The sequence below is a fragment of the Furipterus horrens genome, unplaced genomic scaffold, assembly GCF_987537825.1.
Source record: "Furipterus horrens unplaced genomic scaffold, mFurHor1.1.pri manual_scaffold_12, whole genome shotgun sequence".
Taxonomy (NCBI): Eukaryota; Metazoa; Chordata; class Mammalia; order Chiroptera; family Furipteridae; genus Furipterus; species Furipterus horrens.
Window position 1 is genome coordinate 69,417,303 of NW_028327182.1, and position 19,942 is coordinate 69,437,244.

A 19,942-nucleotide genomic window follows, 5' to 3' on the forward strand; every position below is an offset into this window, starting at 1 on the left:
ACAAAGGCCAGACAGCAAAATACCCCTGCATTATTCACAGCTCCAGCCAGGAGTGGCCACCACTCAGGTTTCATTTTGCATGGCTCAAAGCAGTTATTGCTGTGGCTAATTCTGGGAAGTATTCAAAGTCGCAAAGGAGGAACCAAAGAATTGCTTTTGAAATCATAAGTGATCTTCATCCACTGGTGGGCATTTCCAGACAAAACAGGCATTGATGTTGAGTCACTGGGGAGGAACTAGATTAACTCAGCCGTGCTGATGGATCGTTGCCAGCACAACGCCAGTTTTTATTTGACTGGACTTACCTTATTTGCATTTTACATTATTATTCTAATTTCATTACATGATAAAATTAAACTTTTCTTTACATCAGCTCAAGATTAATTAACTCATTAAATTACTTCAATCATAAAAATGGTAGCCAGTTTTCATGGCTGGTACTCTTGACCGTGGCAGTATCGCAAAGCCATGAGACTTAGCATCAGAGATGCTTCTGCTCATCTTTTTTTCCTCTCTCTTCCCAGGTTGTATTGGAGGGCCCAAGGGATCGCCAGGCCAGCCAGGACCCCCAGGCTCCATAGGTAATGTGCTCCAGTAAACAAGAGCACGTTTCCAGCCTTCCTGTTTGCATCTTCATTTTTTTTCCCCTCTTTGTACATCTTTCCTCCACCCCTGCATTCCTTTCTGCCCCTGGTGTCACCATGTTCTGCCATCTTGCACTCATCCACAAATCAGTAGCTTCTAAAGGAAGCAGACTTTTACTCCTCAGTATAAGAAATGTGTGTGGTAATTGACACCTAGTTGAACTCCAGTCTAAAGGAGTAGATTCTTGCTACACAGGACTCAGCCATAGCCCAAACCTTGGTGAGACTGCAGTGCCTCTTTAAGCCTGGGAGGAAACTTTATTTCTGTGTATCTTTTTTATCCCTTTGGGTCCCAGGGTATATGGGAAGAACCTGTGGGAGAGGATTGTTTCTTTGTGGATTTGATTGAGGTGAAAGCAGAAATAAACAGGGCTAGGAATTTGTCTCTACAGCGTAGGAGGAAGTGGGCTTTTGTCTGCTGGCACAGAGCAATCATCCTATCTAAAGTGCCCACGTGAAATAAGTAAGGGTTGCCCATGACAGAGCCCAGCGTCTGCCGCCATCCTCGTGCCCACTCGTGGCATGGCGTTACAGAGGTAGCAGATGGGGCCTGAGCAACCACAGCTGCTCTGGGATGCCCAGATGTCTGTCAGTCAGCCTAGGACAGGTGAGTTCTTGTGTGAGAGGGAACATCATTTGGCACTGACTAATACCGACTCATCCTTCCTCACCTCCCCCAGCCAAGAATAAGGGTCTGTTGCCCTAGCTGCATGGCTCAGTTGATTGGAGCATCTTCCCGTATACCAGAAGGTTGCAGGTTCAATCTCCAGTCAGGGCACGTACAGGAGGCAGCCGATGGATGTTCCTCTCTCACATTCGTTCTCTCTCTCTCTCTCCTGGAATTACACTGGGAGATAATAGTCTAAAAGGTTCATGCTATCAATGGGAAATTTTGGATAATCTACACATTTATTTGGAGTGTGAGTAGGGGTGAAACTTCGGTTGCTGCACCATGTGTTTTCCCAAGGCCATCCTTGCTGACCAGACCCTCAGGGACCAGTGAGAACTGGTGGGTGCCATACACAGCGCTTTTCTGTGGCCCAAGAGAAGAGCTTCCACGAGTCTTTCTCAACACCTTTCTGCCCTCATATAGAAAAAGATTGAAAACTCCAGGATACTGGATTGTCCCCTTCTATATGATGACAGAGAAGCAGCCCAACCTAATGGCCTGCGGGGACATTTCTAAAGGGATAGTAACATGGAGAGGTTATTCTTATAGTACTGATACCCCTCTCCACCCCCTGCTCACGTCCCTGCCCACCTGCCTCGCATGCTGCAGAAAGGAAGCTGCTGTTCTCAGTATGTACACAGAAATACGATGATTCCTGAAGCACCTGGCTGCCAGCGATAGGCAGGTGTGCTGGCTGTAGTATCTGAGAGCCCGAGATGAAGGGAATTCTTGAGACTAAGACCAGGCAGGCACAGAGACACCAGGAAAGTATGTCTCGAGTTTGCTTCCCATATGAAAAGGTTCAGGTCAAAGATGTCCAGTATATTAGGAGTTACTTCATTTAGGTCTGAAGTTTTACATTCTTTTTAGTCTAAATCATTCATGATAAGTAATATAAGTCGACATTTTTCAAATCTGGGTATATTGGCTCTGGGTGAAGGATATGGGAAACTTTCAAATGTTTGCAGAGTGCAGTGGGGAAAGTTGAATGAATTGCAATAAGGTGTAGACCGTTACAGCTGGAGGGAACTTAGGCAGCCTTCTAGCACCTTGCTACTCAAGATGTGGTCCCCAGAGAAGTGCTGGTATAATCCACCTCCCAGACATCAGTGTTTGTTCCGAAGCTCCAGGAGGGTCTAGAGTGAGTGGAGAGGGCAGAGGGGCTGTGGGCAAGAGGCTGAGCCATTCAGTCACTCAGGAAGCTGGTCAAACCTCAGAGCCGAGGAGCAGGCCTGTACTCACTGCCTGTGTGGTAACCAGGCTCACCAGGGAGGAGGGTGATGCCCTGCAGATGCAGGTCTGTCTGGTTCCTTCTTGTGCCCCTGTAGTCAAGACTTCGGTGAATGTCGGGGTGTCGGGTTTTCTGGAGCTCTGAGTTCTCCTCTTTATACCCTGACACTCATGATGAGACCCTCCCAGGCCTGGGAATCATGGTAAAGGATCTACTCAGCTCAAGCAAGTCTGTGGAGCTTTTGATCTTTGTGTCTCTTGACATTGATGCTGGACCTGATAGAGATGGAGAAAAATAGGACAAATTTTCCCCAAGAACCCCCGGGGTTTAGGAACGTGTTATTAGTGTCATTTGAGAACCTTGCTTTATGCAAGAACCTCTTATACAGATGACGTCTCTGTGGTCAGAGAGGACCAGAGTCCCATACATGTGACACGCATCCAGACCAGAGACGTCATCTGAGGCCTGGTCCCTGCAAAGGGCTCAGAAGTCAGAGCCTGGGCCATTGTCCTGCTGTGGCTGTTAGTTTCACTTCCTGACCAGGGCTCCTGAAGCCAACAGCCCTTAGCTTGCTTCCCATCTGACTCTTCTCGCTCACTTCCACCATCTCATACCCACTTTTATTTCTTTTTTTTTTCCCCAAGATTTTATGTACTTATTTTTAGAAAGAGGAGAAGGGAGGGAAAAAGAGGGAGAGAAATATCAATGTGCAAGAGAAACAATCACTTGCCTCTTGCACACCCCCAAAGGGGACCTGGCCCGCAACCCAGGCACATGCCCTGACCAGGAATCGAACCAGCAACCTTTTGGTTCGCAGGCCAGTGCTCAGTTCGCTGACCCACACCAGCCAGGGCACATACCCACTTTCTGAGGAGGGAAGTGCAGATAAGTGTCGCACAGCATCCGCTTTCCAAGGAAAAGCTGTGAACATGGGTGGAAAAACATGAAGTTCAGCTCTGTAACAATGGTGAGGAATCCAGCCTTTTTTTCATTAGAACATTTGTGGAGCTCACCCGCCATGCAAGCACTGTTCAGGTATTTGACAGGAATCATCTCATTTAGTCCTCACATCACCTCATGAAGTGGGTATTATTTCCCCATTTTGCTGATGAAGGAACTGAGGTCCAGAGAGGTTTAGAAACATATCCAAGGCCACACACATAGAAGAGCCAAGATTCATACCCAGGCGTTCTGAGCCCTGCGAAACCTTAATATTGAACAGTATTCTTATAGTTTGAGTCCTTAAGCATGAGTTTTAAACACTGGAAATCATTCTGTAAGCCCAGAGATGCTATTTTAGTTCAGTCATTATAATCTTCAGCTGCAGGATTTGTTTGTTTGTTTGTTTGTTTTGTTATGGCTTCTATTTCTTTGTAAAACTCAAGTTATTCATGTATTATTTTTCAGATTTTGTTTATTGTCTATCTGTGTTCTCTCATATAAACTGAACTTCTCTGGGACAATTCATTTGAATTCTTTGTCAGGCACTTTTTAGATCTCCAGTTCTCTAGGGTTGGTTACTCAAGCTTTGTTAACTTTTTTGTTGATGTCATGGTTCCCTGTTCTTCATGATCTTTGTGTGCTTGTCTTGATGTGTGTACATTTGCAGAAGCAGTCCACTCTTCCAGCCTTGCCATTTTCTAGTTTCTTAAGAGACCACATTAGGTCAGGTGCTAAACTTGATCACTTCCCATTCATCTGCTAGAGTTTCCTCGGGGGGCTCTGATATGTGTTGTGATTTCCTTGGATCATTTAGGTACCAAAGGCCTCAGAGGAATACCAGGATTCCCAGGAGCTGATGGACCACCAGGACCCAAGGGTTTCCCCGGAGATCCAGGTCGTGAAGGGTTCCCAGGACCCCCAGGTAAGTCAGGGTCAGATCCCCTCTCAGGCCTTAGATTATGACGTGACTGTGAGCGAATGATCAGGGGGCCCCAGCTCTGTTGTCTTTAACATTTAGAAACTGGGTTGACAAGTGCTTGATGACACTTGTTTTGTTCTTGTCTTTAGGAGATTAAAATTCTTGCATTTTCTATCATTAATGTTGTACTGTAGTTTTCCAGAAGATAGTACAGATTTTACAGGGGAAAAAAAAGACAGGTGTGCCTAAGGATTTCCCTCTGGTTGATAGTAAACATTCTAAGGGCAACATGGTGTTATTCTCTTTGCGATTATCATTAAAGGCAAAAACAGTCTTCTCATCATCAATACCCAATCTGCTGATCACTCACCAGATAAGGAATGTTTTTGCTTTTCACGGCATTATCTGCTCACTGTTCAGTCCAGCTTGTCTGAGAAAACAATTTGAACCATTCCATCTACATTTGACACAGCAAATAATTATTTAAGTCATTTAGTGGCTAAAGGAGCTTAAACTACTTCCATACCTGAATCTGAAAGGAAATGAATGTGTCTCTGGTAATGAATAAGTAGTGGTGAAAAGTAGGAGTACCTGCTTGGGTGTCAGCATGCTCTTTAAGATGATTCAGTGCCCCCAACCCCAGGTGTCCTTTTGTGGTTATGGCTGAAACGGTGTTAGGATGAGTGTGTTACTTGGTATGCAGAGGCCCATGCATTTTAGAATTGTGTTATTTAAATAAGCAAAACTGTAGAAGTCACTAAGGCCACCCAAGGCCAAACATCCTCCCTCAGGATTCTGGTCAGGTGTTCTTCTAGCCTCTTGTCATCCAGCACCTGTGAAACATTGAAACTCTTATTGCTAGAAAGTTCTTCCCCAATTGAAATGAAACCTGCCTCCCAGTAGGTTCTCCACCGGTTTCTCCTGGAGCCAGTGGCTCTACTGCACAACCACCCACACACGCTGGGAGGGAGCAGTCACCTCTCTCCACAGCCATCTCCAGGACAGACACACTGACCCTGGGAAGGCAGAACTTCTTTTCATGATGTCATTTCCATGCCCTCAGGCTTCTGAACCTGCTTCCATGAGTGCCCTCCAGCACATCGGCATTCACTTCAGACTGCACTCCAGAAACCTGTCTGGAATGTCACACAGAGCAGTGGATACTTAGTAAATAATTTCAGCAAAGATTAATTGAATTTTGCTTCTTCCCTGTCCTGTACCTAAATGTAGAACTTTGCCTCAGACTCTGATAGGTTTTCTTCCTGGATTCATAAAGATAGTTGCAAATCTTTATCCTGTTGCCTTTCATATTATGCATCTCATCGTGTTTTGTAAAACTGGAGTGCATACTCCCTGTGCCTTTTGTTAAGGCATTGGTGAAAACACTGCCTTGGAGAGAAACAAAGAAAATTTTCTGCTACCACACCAGAAGATCAGACTTATCATCTGGTTACCCTGCTGGGAGCACCTAAATGTTTAGGAGCTGCAGCACTGTCACTTAGTTGATCCCACATACACAAAAGTTAAGTGATTTCTTTTGAGAGAAGGAAAACAATTCATTAATATCTTCTTGCCTTGAATATGAAGGGTACCTAGTAATCATAATTTTTTTTTGATTGGAATAATCACTATTTATTGAGGTGTTTGGTTATTTAAAAAATGAATAAAAAGGGAGGAAATGCAGTAGAACTTTTTAAAAACCCAACTGTAGATATAGATACATCTGTGAATTCATGGGCATGAATTAAGCTTACAACAGTGAGATATCTGCATCTTTTAAAAAGTGATCAAAGAAACACTAGAATAGTAGAAGTTAATGATGGTTTTCAAAAGGTGAGTATATTAATAAGGAGTGATTATCTATTTCCCATTATACAGGATCCAGAATTTATTTTCAAAGTATTCTAAAATTCCTATTTCTGGAGGATCTTTCTCATGACAGTGGGACCAAGTAGATAGAATTCAAGTGAAGGCAAAAGTGAGCATGACATGTAGAATCATAATTTATGTGCCCAGACAAGCAAGCATGAACTGCATAGGGTTCTGGTATAGAGAATGAGTGGGATGCACCTGTTATCAGGGTATTTGGGAAGATAACAACGTGCGGAGAAAGCCTGTTCTATATTGAAGTGTAAGCCCTTAAGTGACCAGGGACATTGGGTAGACCAGAGGGAAGGGGTAAAGGAGGAACTCATCTATTCAATTTTTGAAAATCATATCACTCTTTATGATAATGGAATATACTATGCTTCTATCACCACATGCAAAAGAAAATGAAATGCCCAACTTCAAAATGTCGACTGCAAAACACACCAAGAACCTGTCCCAGAAATAAGATCCACATATGCAGTCATACCCACAAATTTAAGTACACAGTTCCCATGTATAGTTTAACATTTCCATGAAAGCCATAGCTCTTCTTTATTTGGGTAAATCATATAATTAAAACTTTGAAATAGGGTCCTGCTAATTAATTCTCAGGTTATGTCCAGATTCTTTGTTCTAGGTCCCAAACACAGCCATACCGTTCAACCCACTTCCCAGCTCCAGGCGTGCCAAGCCTTCCTGTCCTAGGAGGGGCCCAGGGCCCTGTGCAAGGGGTCTTTTTGTCATGTGTATGCCCAGAAGGGGCAGATAGTGCCTTCCTTCCCATGCCTGCACACCAAAGCCGAGGCAAGAATGACCTCAAAAAGCTCTTTTTCTGAATAATCACATGACTGCCTATTCCCACATTTCAATCTGAGGTCACATCAACAGGGAGGTCACTGACAGGGGAAGTAGTCATGAGACCATTTGACCCAGTGGTGTCTAGGAAAGATACAATTGCCCAAGCACATGACAGCCACCCTTCCTCCATCCAAATATGTGGGTTGACAGTCACAATGACAAAGGGCTATCAATTCCCCTTCAAAGCATTTCCAAATTGATTGATGAACAGGGAGAGAATTACAGGAGGCAGAGTTTGGACTCTGAAGGGTCTTCTGTCACACTGTTCTGTCCCTCACTTGTACACACATCCTGGAAGGTCCCACAAAAGCTGTCTCTTGGGATTATTTGCACAACATGAGATACCATAAATCATGACAATTTATGTCCAAGAAGCTTGGTTCTGAAGGCCTCATCCACTGTAGCTAAATTTATAGGGCTCAGGGTCAGACGACAGAGGGAGGCAGGACGGACTTGTGAGTGCTGCGGGCTCCGAGGTGGGCAATGGCCAGGGCTCGAGTTGAGGACCCTGACTACAAACCCTTGGGGTCTCCAGCCTCTATCTGATATCTCTCTTAGAACATCACAATGCTGACTTGCGGTTTTAGGGATGACCCATGTTTCCTTGTAGGGTTCATAGGGCCCCGAGGATCCAAAGGCGCGATGGGCCTCCCTGGCCCTGATGGATTCCCAGGTCCCGGTGGCCTACCAGGATCAGTCGGGCCCCCAGGGGACAGGGGCCTTCCTGGCGAAGTCCTGGGAGCTCAGCCGGGACCCCGTGGAGATGTTGGACTGCCTGGACACCCTGGGCTGAAAGGCCTTCCAGGAGACATAGGCCCACCTGGATTCAGAGGTAAGTCACCACAGCAGAAGGGGAGCAGGGGCTTGATCCCACTACACTGTGGCTCCCAGGGGTAGCTCTGAAATGTCTCCTAGGGAGGATTTGGTAAGAAGCAACAAAACTTTATGGCACAAGTCTTGCTTTTCTTTTCCCCACTTAGTTCCAATGTTCTTCAAGAATGTTTTTAGGACAATAATTATCATCCTGTATTACCTTCTGTAGCCAGCAAAGGATGGTCATTTGAGACCTTTTGCAAGTATGGATTCAACTGATATACTTGGTTCCCAAGTTGGGCGAGAATCAGCATGGGGACTCACTGCTGCCTTCAGCAGAGTGTGTGCAATAGGTGTGAAATAGGAACTTGGCCATGCTTGGCAAGAGGTTGAGGAGGAAGATAGAAATGATCTAGAATGCAATTTCATAGGTTGGTGTAAAATTGATTGGTTTAAAATTCATTACTATCATTTACAATATCATCTGTGTATGTTTAGTAAAATAGAAAGACTGCCTTTGTTTGGTGAATAACAAGACATTAGATGACTTTACATATCCAATTTATGCAAAACTTGCATTGAGAGGCCCAAACACCTCACTTTAATGAAAGTTTATGTCACCAAAGAGCAAGTATTTACATTTGGTGCACCACATGCTGGAGGCTGCCAGACCATCGAAATCTGATGTTTGGTGTTCCCAATCAAATATGAAGATGCAGGATGCATTGTAACTTTACATATCAACTGTGTGTTCTTGTCATTGTCATTGGTCCCGCCCCAAGCAAACGCCATCAGACCTGTAGGAAGTCCTTTACCTGAAGACACTAGGGGGATGAGGCCTGGTTCTTGAAGGGCGGGTGAACTCACCAAGTTCAAGAGTATGAATTGGTTTGCAGATGAGCCTGTCAGTTCCCAGCAGGCCTGGGAGGTGGGACGGAGGGCAGATGGGTTTCCATGATGATGTTGATCAGCACCTCTACTGTCAACTGACTGGGAGAACTCCCCTCATAGGGTTAGGGTTCACTGAGAGACCCACCAGTGGGATGCCCAAAGAACAGAAGGAAAAGCTTGAAATGGCTGGCGTGCACACACACAGACACACACTCATTTATGCATGTGCACAGTGCTCTCACATGCTCATACACCCACACATTCACACATATGCTTGTATACACGGGCTCATGTGTGCTCATACACACATGCCCCCATACGTTTATGCACACATGGCTGTGCCTACTCATGTACACATAATCATATACATGCATGCACGCAGACCTTACACATGTGTGCCCACACCCTTATATTTGCTCACATGTACTCCCTCACACTCTTACACATACTCACAAAGACACCCACACAGTCACACTCATCCTTTTATACTCACACTCGATGCACTTGCACACACATCCCTGAAACCACACCACATTGTCTAAGGCCAGGTAGGTATGTGGGCCATTGGCTGCAATCACCAAGCAATGGGGACCCAATGCCAGGATGTATAGGTTCTGCCTTTGCCAACCTCACTTACTCTCGGTCAGTTATGGAGCATAAGATATAACTCAGCGACTCTCCATAGAGACTGAGGAACTGGTGGCACTGGGGGTGGCGCTCTATGCTTCATCGTCCCCAGTGGTTATTTAAAAAGCCTTTCAGCACTCATGCTTACGTGTGTCAGTATGTCCCCGCCATCTGTTCTGCAGTCCTATAACATCGGTGCCCTGAGCTCCTTTACAGAAGGGTACTTCTGGTATATTTCTTAAAATGTAACTATTTCCTGGCGACTTTAAGATGTTTGAGTATAACGACAAAAAATGGCAGCAGGTTTCTTTTCAAGCCTGTAACGTTTTCCCATGTTCGATGTCACCTTAATGACCAGCTAGTTTAGGCAGAATATTTCACTGGGTAAAAGTTTTAACTTCTGAAGTATCAAGGTTTGAGAAACTGCTTCCATGTCGCTTCCATCCACCCCTGTGACAGGAGCAGTGAGCAGATGGCACCACGTCTGGCTTGCTTGGCTCTGGTGAGCAGTTACGAAAGTGCCTGACAAAACCCGGGTGTCTGAGCAGAACTTCTGCATAATGAGTCCCACAAGTTCACGGATCAGATTTTATTTAGCTGAGGGCAGCTGATTTTTTGTAGTTCCATTTTTCTAACAGTTGCTCTATAAATAGAAATTGACTTAAAATTGAACTCCACTGACAACTGAAAGAACAGAATGCCTCAACCTGACACTTCTAAGGCAACCACTTAAGTAGCAAGGGTCATTTCAACCATTATTTCATAGCCTGGTCTGTCCACTTCTATGAGAGAGGCACCCAAGAAACTTGCGCTCAGACCAGCCCCAGCCCTGTTGGCCATGGCTCCCATGACCTTACTTGCTCAGTGCTCTCAGTTTCTGCAATCTGAAGGCTGCTTGGTGATGAAGTTAGCTTGTCTGGCCTAGTAGAGGAACAGAGTATTGTGTCAGGAGGCTGACTCCTCTGTAAAACTTCACCGCCTGCAACACTGCCTGCCTGTTCTCACGAGCCCACGAGCAGCCACTAGCAATCATACTTTCCCTGGAGCTGTGAACTCTAAAGATAGAACCCAAAAATAAATGTCCTCATTTCCCACAGTAAAACTAGAGTATGTGAGAATACTGTATGCATCCTGCTTACTGCACACCCTTTCCCCCAGTATAGTTTAAGAAATCAAGTAACTGGAACATAGGCTTGAGAGTCTGGGTTGGTTGAAGACTAACTTGATCCCTTTTGTTAATGACACCCCCACCCCACCTCATTGCCCCCACTTGTTTGCCTCCTCTTCTCAGGTCAGCCTTGCACACTTGGTAGGATGATCAAGGATAAAAGAACAAGGGACCCTGAGAGTCATTGGAGAAACATGCAAATGGCAGACATTGGTCCTTCTACTGGTATTAATTGGATGAATAAAACAAAGTTTAAGTTCCACAAAGGAGAAAATGCCTAAATATAAGGCGGTTCAGGGAATTAGTGTTTAAAACAAAAGCTAGAAGAAAATATATCCTCATAGTTATCTGATCTCTGGTTAAGACAGGATATTCTAGACATAAAATCAAGGAAAGAAAATACAGTACTCCCTCTCTATATCGCAGTTCACTTATCGCGGCCTCACTGTATCATGGGATTTTTTTAAATATTATATTTAATTATTTATCGCAGATTTTTCACTATATCGTGGGATTTTGCAGTACTGTATACGTATGTTGTTAAAGTTACATAGGTTTAAGAGTGTAGAATATGTTTAAGAACATAAGTAATGTTTATAAAAGTGTGGAAAAGGTTAATAAGGGAGTGGGAAAAGTTAATAAGGAACTGGGAACGGTTTATAAGTGTGGGGGAAGGGTTTATAAAACCTTAAAATATATATAAATACTAAAATAAATGTAAGGTTCCTACTTCATGGATTTTCACGTATCGCAGAGGGGTCTAGAATGCAATACCCGCGATAAGTGAGGGAATACTGTACACACACATTGCCCCTGGCTGGTTTGGCTCAGTGGATTGAGCGTCGGCCTGCGAGCTAAGTGTCGCTGGTTCGATCTTCCAGTCAGGGCACATCAGAGAAGGAAAACTCTGATTCCAAAAAACCTCCGCTGCCTTGCGGCATACCTCTTCAGGGGAAAGGCTAAGGGAGTAAACCCCGACAGAAAATCCGGAGCCGGAGTCCCTAAGGCGGTTTGACGTTGTAGTCAACACCGACAACTCCTGCGGCGCACCTGAAGCCAAGCTGTATCGACTCCGTCTTTCCCTTGGACCCTTCAGCTGCGAAGAGAGGGGGGGTCTGCTGCATGGCAACAGCAGACCCTCCATATCACCCTGCCCAGGCTCTGTAGCTTCAGCTTCACTGGAGAGGACACTCCAGCGTCATCGCAAGATGTCGATTCAACACGGGAGGAGACAGATACCGTGTCACTCCCGAGTCGGACTGCACAGCCATTCTCGGCGATGCAGATAGACTCTTAAGAAGCTACACCATCGTCTCTCGAGACGGACGGCTGCCGACGCCAACGACGCCGACTGTACACACACCCAAAAAACATAAAATTGCACAAATCTTAATATTCTACATGTCAAAAACAAAATGAAAATTTGGGCAGTAAACTTTAAAATAGATATGAAGAAAAGTAAGTTAATGTACATGAGGAATACTAAAATCTATAAGAAAAATATCAGTGAAAAACAAAATTTTCACCAAAAAAGTAAAAACTAGGAGAAAGAAATGTAATTCATAATAAAAAACATGCCAAGTAATACAACTGATACTCCATTTTCTCCCTCAATACCTGCGTGCCAGATATCTGCCTGTACTTTAATGCCAGCTCTCAATGCTGGGAAACAGTGGGAAGAAGGAACATTGGGGCCGGCATTCTGAGATCAGTATATTAAAAACCACTAAGTTCACGTTTGCTTTGACCCACGAAGTCGATTTCTAGGATACTTTCCTAAAGAGATAACTGACAACGCAGCCATTTATATATATATTACAAACTATAAATAAAAACCTGTTCCTCATAGCACTGTTTGTAAGAACAAAAAAAATGGAGAGGGAACGAAGTGTGTCCATGTGATGGAATATTTATTATTCATATAGCCATTTAACATGCTTGTAAAGAGTATTTTAAATATGGCAAAATGCTCAAAATATAATGTCAAGTGGAAAAAAAGCTAGATTAAGATTTTACTTATAGTGTGATGTCAGTTCTGTAAAATATCTACTTCTAGGTATTTATGAGACTAGAAAAAAAACAAGAGGAAATAAACCAAGATGTTGGTAATCATCTCAGGGTGAAGGCATGAGTTACTTTGTTCTTATTTTTTGTACTTCTTTGTATTTTCCAGTGTTCCTACTATTCAGAAAAAATTAAATCCTATTTTTATAGAACATTCCTGAGGATGTAGACATTGCTAGCAGTGGACCATATAGGGTTGGCCTCAAGGTTCTTGTCTCAATCGTTGCAGGAAGCCAAGGGATGCCAGGAATGCCAGGTCTGAAGGGTCTCCCAGGCTTCCCAGGACCTTTAGGCAACCCAGGACTGCTCGGGCCACCAGGACTGCATGGCTTCCCTGGAGGTCCCGGCCAGGAGGGGCCCTTGGGGCTGCCAGGCGCCATCGGCCATGAAGGTAAGGAGTCAGACTGACAACTAAACAAGCACCACAACCCCCTGGGGAGTCCTTAAAACTGCTCCAAGGACTACCCCACACCAAGAGCTGCAGAGGATCTGAAAGTGCCCTACACTGCGTGGCTAAACCAAAAGAAATGTATTCTCTCATAGTTCTGGAACCTGAAAGTCCAATGTCAAAGTGTCAGCAGGCTTGGTTCTTCCTGAGGCCTCTCTCATTGGCTGCCTTCTCCTGCAGAGAGGCTGGGAGGCAGCCAAGGTGGTCAAGGGCCCATATATTGATCAGACACAATCCAGGGTTGACCCTAGTTCTATCATATGCCATAGTCATGTGCCAATTTCATCCAGGACCATAACTGGTCAACAGTGGGGAACCACGGTGCCGCACAAAGACCACATGTAAACCAGATGCTTCCCTACACACAGGCCCAGGGCTTCCCCCATGAGTAGCCTCAACTGTGTCCAAAAAGTGGGGGCTCCACTCAGGTGGGTCAGATACCCCAGACACTGTGCTACCCACTCGTTTTATGGTACCCAAAATCCTGGGCAGGAGGTATGGGACCTTCTGTGTCCATGTTCATAGGCCTTGCCAATTCTCAATTCTCAAACAGGGAACACAGGCTCAATACAGGAGAGCATTGACTGCATGGCTTGCAAAAGTCCTGCCCTAAAGGAGCCTACAGTTGATCTGGGGAGAGAATTACATACATAAAAGGCTTGTATTGGCCAGAGCCAGCCCATGGAGCGACCAACCCCTGAGGCTCCACATCTCCAAGGGGGAAGGAGAGCTAGGCAGGCTGGAACAATCTTTGGAGAAGGAGATGAGACAAGCCAGGCATGGAAAATGAACAGGACTGGAACACGGTCCTTCCCAGGAGGAATAGGGCATGTAGAGATGCGAATGCCCAAGGAAGGCTTTGGCCCTGTGATCGCCAGCTGGCCAGGGGAGGTAGCTTAATCTGAGGAGGGAACTGGTAGTCTGGAGAGGGAGATTGGGCCAAAGTTTAGAAAGCATTGAATGCTGACCTAAAGTGTTAGATCCCCTAGGAGAGGGAGCTATTGGGGGATTTTAACAAAGAGGAGCATTAAGAAAGCTGGCAGCTGTGTCAGGGGAGACTAAGGGAAAGTGGTGATCTGGGCAGCAGGGGAAGCCCTAATGAGATAAATAATGAGGTGGGAGCAGGGGGAAGGAGAAGGGTGAGAGCAGCCAAGTGGTCAGGCGCGGGTCCTCCCCTGGAATTTAATCCCCAGGCTGCAGCCAGCAATGGCCCAGAGCTACCCTCTGGATTCACATCCTGGCTTAGAGTCTGCAGAGCCCCCTATACCCCCATGATCATTCCACCACTATAACTTTGTTCCTTTGGGTTCCAAAGGCAAGAGGGCTTGAGTGGAGCAAGTCAGATTCATCTACAAGACATGTTTGGCTTGATTCCCACAGGTTAGCCTCCAGCTTTCAGAGAAAGACCTCTTTAGAAAGGCCAGCACTGCGAGTTTTCTACATACTGTGGTCACACCTTTATTTTTTTTTAATGTGTTTTATTGATTATAGTGTTACATTTGTCCCAATTTCCCTTCCCTCTGCTCCCCTCCACCTGGTGGACCCCCTCCCTCCCCTTGTCCCCTCTTTTAGTCCATGTCCATTGGTTGTGCATATCATATAGTTCTTCTCAGCCTCTCTCTGTCTATTCCATTCCCTCCTACTATGCTTCTTAATTCCTATACCATCTCCCTCCCTCTCCCCCTTCCCCCTCCCTGCTGACCTCCCCCCAATATGCTCCCCATACCTATAGTCTTTTTCCACTCTCGTTGCCTGTTTAGTTTGCCTTTGTTTCAATTCCCTAGCTTCTGTTGTTGGTTCTTGTGATGCAGTTTTCATTTTAGTGTTCATAGTTTTGATCCTCCTTTTTCTAAACCAGTCCTTTTAACATCTCATATAACAGTGGTTTGGCTCTAATGAACTCTTTCAGTTTTATTTTGTCCTGGAAACACTTTCTCTGCCCTTCTATTCTGAATGACAGCTTCGCTGGATAGAGTATTCGTGGTTGTAGGTTTTGGATTTTCATTACTTTGAATATTTCTTGCCAGTCCCTTCTTGCCTGCAGGGTCTCCCTTGAGAAGTCAGCTGATAGTCTAATTGGGACCCCTTTGTACATGATTCTTTTCTTCTCTCTTGCTGCTTTTAAGATTCTTTATCTTTAACTTTTGACATTTTGATTATAATGTGTCTTGGAGTGGTTCTCTGTGGGTCCAGTTTTTTTTGGAATTCTCTGTGCTTCCTGGACCTGTACATCTATTTCCTTCCCCAACTTTGGGAAGTTCTCCTTTATTATATTTTCACTTAATTTTTCAATTTCTAGTTCTTCTTCTTCACCCTCTGGCAATCCGATAATTCGTATGTTCGATCTCTTATAGCTGTCCCAGAGGTTTCTGATCCTCTCATCATTTTTCTTGCTTCCCGTTTCCTCTCTCTGCACTGGTTGACTGTTTGTTCCTTCTCTATGTTCTGGTTTGTTGATTTGAACTCTGGATTTTATTTCCTCACCATCTGTCTTGTATGTGGTTTTGTTCCTTTCAGTATGAGCGTTTTTCAATTCTTTCTCATCTTTTTCCAGATCTTTTGTTAATTCTGTAAGCCACCTGATAACAATGGCCCTGAACTGAGCCTCTGATAGGTTTCTTATTTGTTCATCTGTCAGGTTCTTCATCTGTTGCCTGGTGAGCTGTGCCACCGGGATTTCTATAGTTGTCTGCCCCATTTTGACAGATGCGTTTTGTTTTCTTGGGCTGGCTATAGGAGGCAGTGCCTGTGTACTCATCACAACCCAGACCAGCAGCGGTCCACGACCTTTTTCGCCACGCTGTGGCCCTTTGTCATCACTACCCAGCGACCGGCGGCGATCCGCAACCTTTTTCGCTGCGCTGTGGCCCTTTGTTGTCACTACCGAGTGACCAGCGGCAGTGCAGCAACCTTTCTCGCCGTGCTGTGGCGCTTTGTCGTCACTGCCCAGAGACCAGTGGCAATCCGGAACCTACTTTGCAGCGCTGTGGCGCTTTGTGAGGGGGCGGGGGTCCAAGATGGATTCCCGCAGTTATTCTGCTAGGAGACCAGGATCCGTCCTCCCGCCCTCTGGGCCTCACTGTTCGGGGCGATGTGGTGGCTGCTTTTCCAGCGTTGGGGTCGCAAGCTGCTGAGGTTCGACTGCAGCCGAGATTGTTCTCCCTGTCGCTGTCCCTGGTGCCACCGCAAACAGCACCGCCCACTTTCACTCTTACCTGCCCAAAGAGTGCCGCTGGTTTATAACTTTGTATGTTGGACTTCTGTGTAGTTTTATTTTCTGGAATTTCTAGTTATCTTTTGTTTTGAAGTAGTTGTATTCCTCTCTAGTTGTAGAGGGAGACCGAGCGTGTCTGTCTAAGCCTCCATCTTGGCCGGAAGTCCTGGTCACACCTTTAAAACTCACCTTTATATAGTTTTGTATTTTCCTTCTAAGAAGTTTATTTTAATCAAAAAAAGTTCTGTAATTCATGCCTTAAAAGTATGGTAAGAGTCATTTTCTCTGTGTGTAATGTGTTCATTGTTTTATTTTTCTTACCCTTCTCTTGGACAGGTCTGCCTGGAGAAAGAGGGGACCCAGGTGACACAGGCGTCCCAGGCCCCTTGGGCATGAAAGGTGTCCCCGGTGATAGAGGTGATACTGGTTTCTTGGGTGAAAGAGGCCATCCAGGAAATCCTGGCTTTAAAGGAATAGCCGGAATGCCTGGTATCCCTGGACTAAAAGGTAACTATAACATGATAGGGAATTACCTCACAGGGTATTGGGCATTTTAAACCTGGACTTGGAACAGCTCTACCGGGAGCAGATAGCCCCACGTGCCTGCAGGCTGAAGGCCAGAGACTCCTCTCTGCCAGGAAGCACCAGACCCTAGGAAAAATGGCTAGTGCTGCTTAGGCTGGGTGTGACCAATGTGCCCCAAATGCCAATTTCTTAATTTATCGAGAGAGCGACTGCCTGAGAAACAGGATTTGTTATCCAGTGGGGAAATTTGTGGACAAGCCCCCTCAGGAGACTGGATTCACGGCCAGAGGCTGGCTGGTGAACAGGAACCCGGTCAAAGGAAAACGCTTGGTCACCAGCAAAGGGTTATTTGCCCACAGACTGAGGCCAGTTTATCTGGAAGTGGAGCCCTGTGGCCTTTGACTGTTGCTGGAGAGAGAGAGAGATCTGATTTTGTGGTGGTTCTTTGGCAGACCTCTATGCTGCATGTGGTGGTGACACATGTGAACTTCTGGTGCCCCTTCTTACCTCTTCTCGGGGGGCCCACAGACCTAGGTGACATCCCAGTTTTCCTCATGTCTTTCTGCCTGACCACTGTGCCTTTGCCTTGGGTCTTCTCCACAGTGGCCAGACGGCAGATGGGCTGATTATGTACCCCTCAGTCTGTACATAAGTCAGCAGGCAAGCCCCTTGGAAAATGGTTTCCCACAAATCCCTGTTTTAGGTTAAGAATCTTAGCATCTCCTCATATGAATTACTCTGTGGAAATGTCATAGATGCGTGGGACTGAAATATCCAGGCATTTATCCATACCTCACCCAGGACTTTTCTTGCTCCCTCTGCAGGGGAGAGAGGTTCACCTGGGATGGATGGCTTCCAAGGCTTGCTTGGGTCCCAAGGAAGACCTGGGACTCCAGGAGACAAAGGCGAGCCTGGATTGTTCGGAGCTCCAGGGCTAAAGGGTCTGGCTGGCTGGCCAGGTGTAAAAGGTACGTTTCTCTTAAGGTCTTTCACACAGGGTTGAGACTCACTTTCATGGGTCTTTTAGGAACCCAAAAAGTTAGAAACTATTTAAAAACACACAAACTAATAAAAATTTAAAGTATGTATCCCTTCCTCCACACACTGACGGTGTAATAAGGGAATGATTCTAACCAAAGAAAACTTTTGAGAACAAAAATGATGGCAGCATTGGGAATCAGCTACATAAGAAATACGTCTCACCACAATTCGTCCGTGGTAAGCATGGGGAGGGGAGACCAGGTAAAAAGCAGGCAGAGATAAATTCTAAAGGAGGGGAATGCCATGGCAAAGGAAGGACACAGTATTGCAGGTAGGAGGATGCAACACCATGCCAAAGAGGTGTGACGCACAGAAATGAGGCTGGTTCAAGCCCTGGCGTGGGCAGACCTCTTAGAACCCCAAGTGTGAGTCTTCTTGTTCAGGATGTGTTACCAACAAGCCACGTTTTCATGACTTTTTTCAAACACCTTTGTTCTGAAAGTATCATGATAGTCTAAAAACTTAATTCCTAATAACAAGTATGGACAAGACTGTGGAGAAATGGGAACCCTCATATGCTGCTCGCAGGAATATAAAATGGCACAGCCAGTGTGGAAAACAGTCCAGCAGTTTCCTAAGAAGTTAAACATACGGTCACCCAGCAAATCTACTCCTAAGTATGCACCCAAGAGGACTGAAAACATGTCCACACAAAAACTTATACATGAATGTTCATAGCAGCATTATTTATTCTAGCCAGAAGTAGAAACATTCATCATGGATAAACAAAATGTGTATACATATAAAGGAATATTATTCAGCAATAAAAAAATGAATGCAGTACTGATACATGCTACAGCATGGATAAAACTTGATGCCACATATTGTCTGATTCCATTTATATGAAATGTCCAGAGTAGGCAAACCTATAGAGACGACAAGTAAATTAGTGGTCTCTCCTGGGACAAGAACGTTAGGGAATAGTTGGGGAATGGCTGTGAATGGGCACCGGATTACTTTTGGAGTGATGAAAATGTCCTAAAGTTAAATTGTGGTGATGGTTGTGCAACTCTGAATATGTTAAAAACCATTGAATTGTTCTTTTTAAATGAGTAAATTACATGGTTTTTAAATTATATCTCAATCAAGCTGCTTTGTAGAAATTTAATTGCTCTTCAAAGAGTTAAAACTTTTACAAATTCTTAGAAAAATCGAAATTATAGTCTAGGGCACTACTTTTTCCAGGCTTTCTACTCATGCTTAAATTTTCAAATAATCTTTATGTTAACTTAGGGTTTACAGGCCACTGAGCAAAAACTGATATTTTGAAATTAAATTTAAAATCAAGTTACACTTGGATTCTGTACCATTTTTTTTCCAGCTCCATTACACATTTTCCTCCAACATCCTTGGAATGAAGTAAACCATGGGGTGCCTGTTCCTTTACTGGACATCAGGCTCTCCAAGGACAGGAACAATTTATACCTTTGTTCCCCTTCATATCTAGCCCAGCACTACAAACTCAATCAATGTTCAGTGTATGAAACCAAATTCTTTCCATTCAGCTGCCCTCTCATCCAGTGAACATAGATTCTGGAACAGTCTCAGCCTGAACCGTATGGCACAATTCTCTGACTTGTCTGTAGCCTTTCAAGCCCCCTGACGAGTTTATTAACTCCTTACAAGTTCCCTTGCAACACCCCACCTGCTTATTACTGTGACCTCCCCAGCCCTGGCTGACCTGTTGTGAATCTGAGGCATAGCTGGTACCTGCCACAAGGGGATTCATCTGGTTTCCTTCCTCATTTGATCCTTCCGGCTTGTGATAAAGTTTGACTGCTATCTCATCAGAGCGCAAATACCAAACGCTCCCTCACGTTCTGTGTTCCCCTACCACACTCGACCCTGCTTTGTCCAGGCAGCACTGTTGTGGGGAGCAGGTCCTTCCATCCCGGTGTGCTCTGTGCCCACACCTCCACTGCAGAGACGGGGTGGGGGAAGGGCGAGAAGACAGGCACTGTGTGTCTGGACCCCTAATCCCCCATTTGCAGGCTTCTAGGTCAGGGGACACATGCCAC

At 45.2% G+C, this 19,942-nt stretch overlaps 1 protein-coding gene across 1 annotated transcript in view; it reads left to right on the forward strand.

Annotated features, from left to right (window-relative positions):
• The window catches only part of COL4A2 (collagen type IV alpha 2 chain), a 198,901-nt gene that overhangs the window by 158,920 nt on the left and 20,039 nt on the right, over positions 1-19,942 (forward strand). The window contains exons 29-34 of the mRNA XM_090258214.1: positions 525-581; positions 4,302-4,409; positions 7,744-7,965; positions 12,926-13,087; positions 16,695-16,865; positions 17,708-17,851. Coding sequence (XP_090114340.1) covers positions 525-581; positions 4,302-4,409; positions 7,744-7,965; positions 12,926-13,087; positions 16,695-16,865; positions 17,708-17,851 — 864 coding nt within the window. The remainder of the gene's footprint in view (positions 1-524; positions 582-4,301; positions 4,410-7,743; positions 7,966-12,925; positions 13,088-16,694; positions 16,866-17,707; positions 17,852-19,942) is intronic.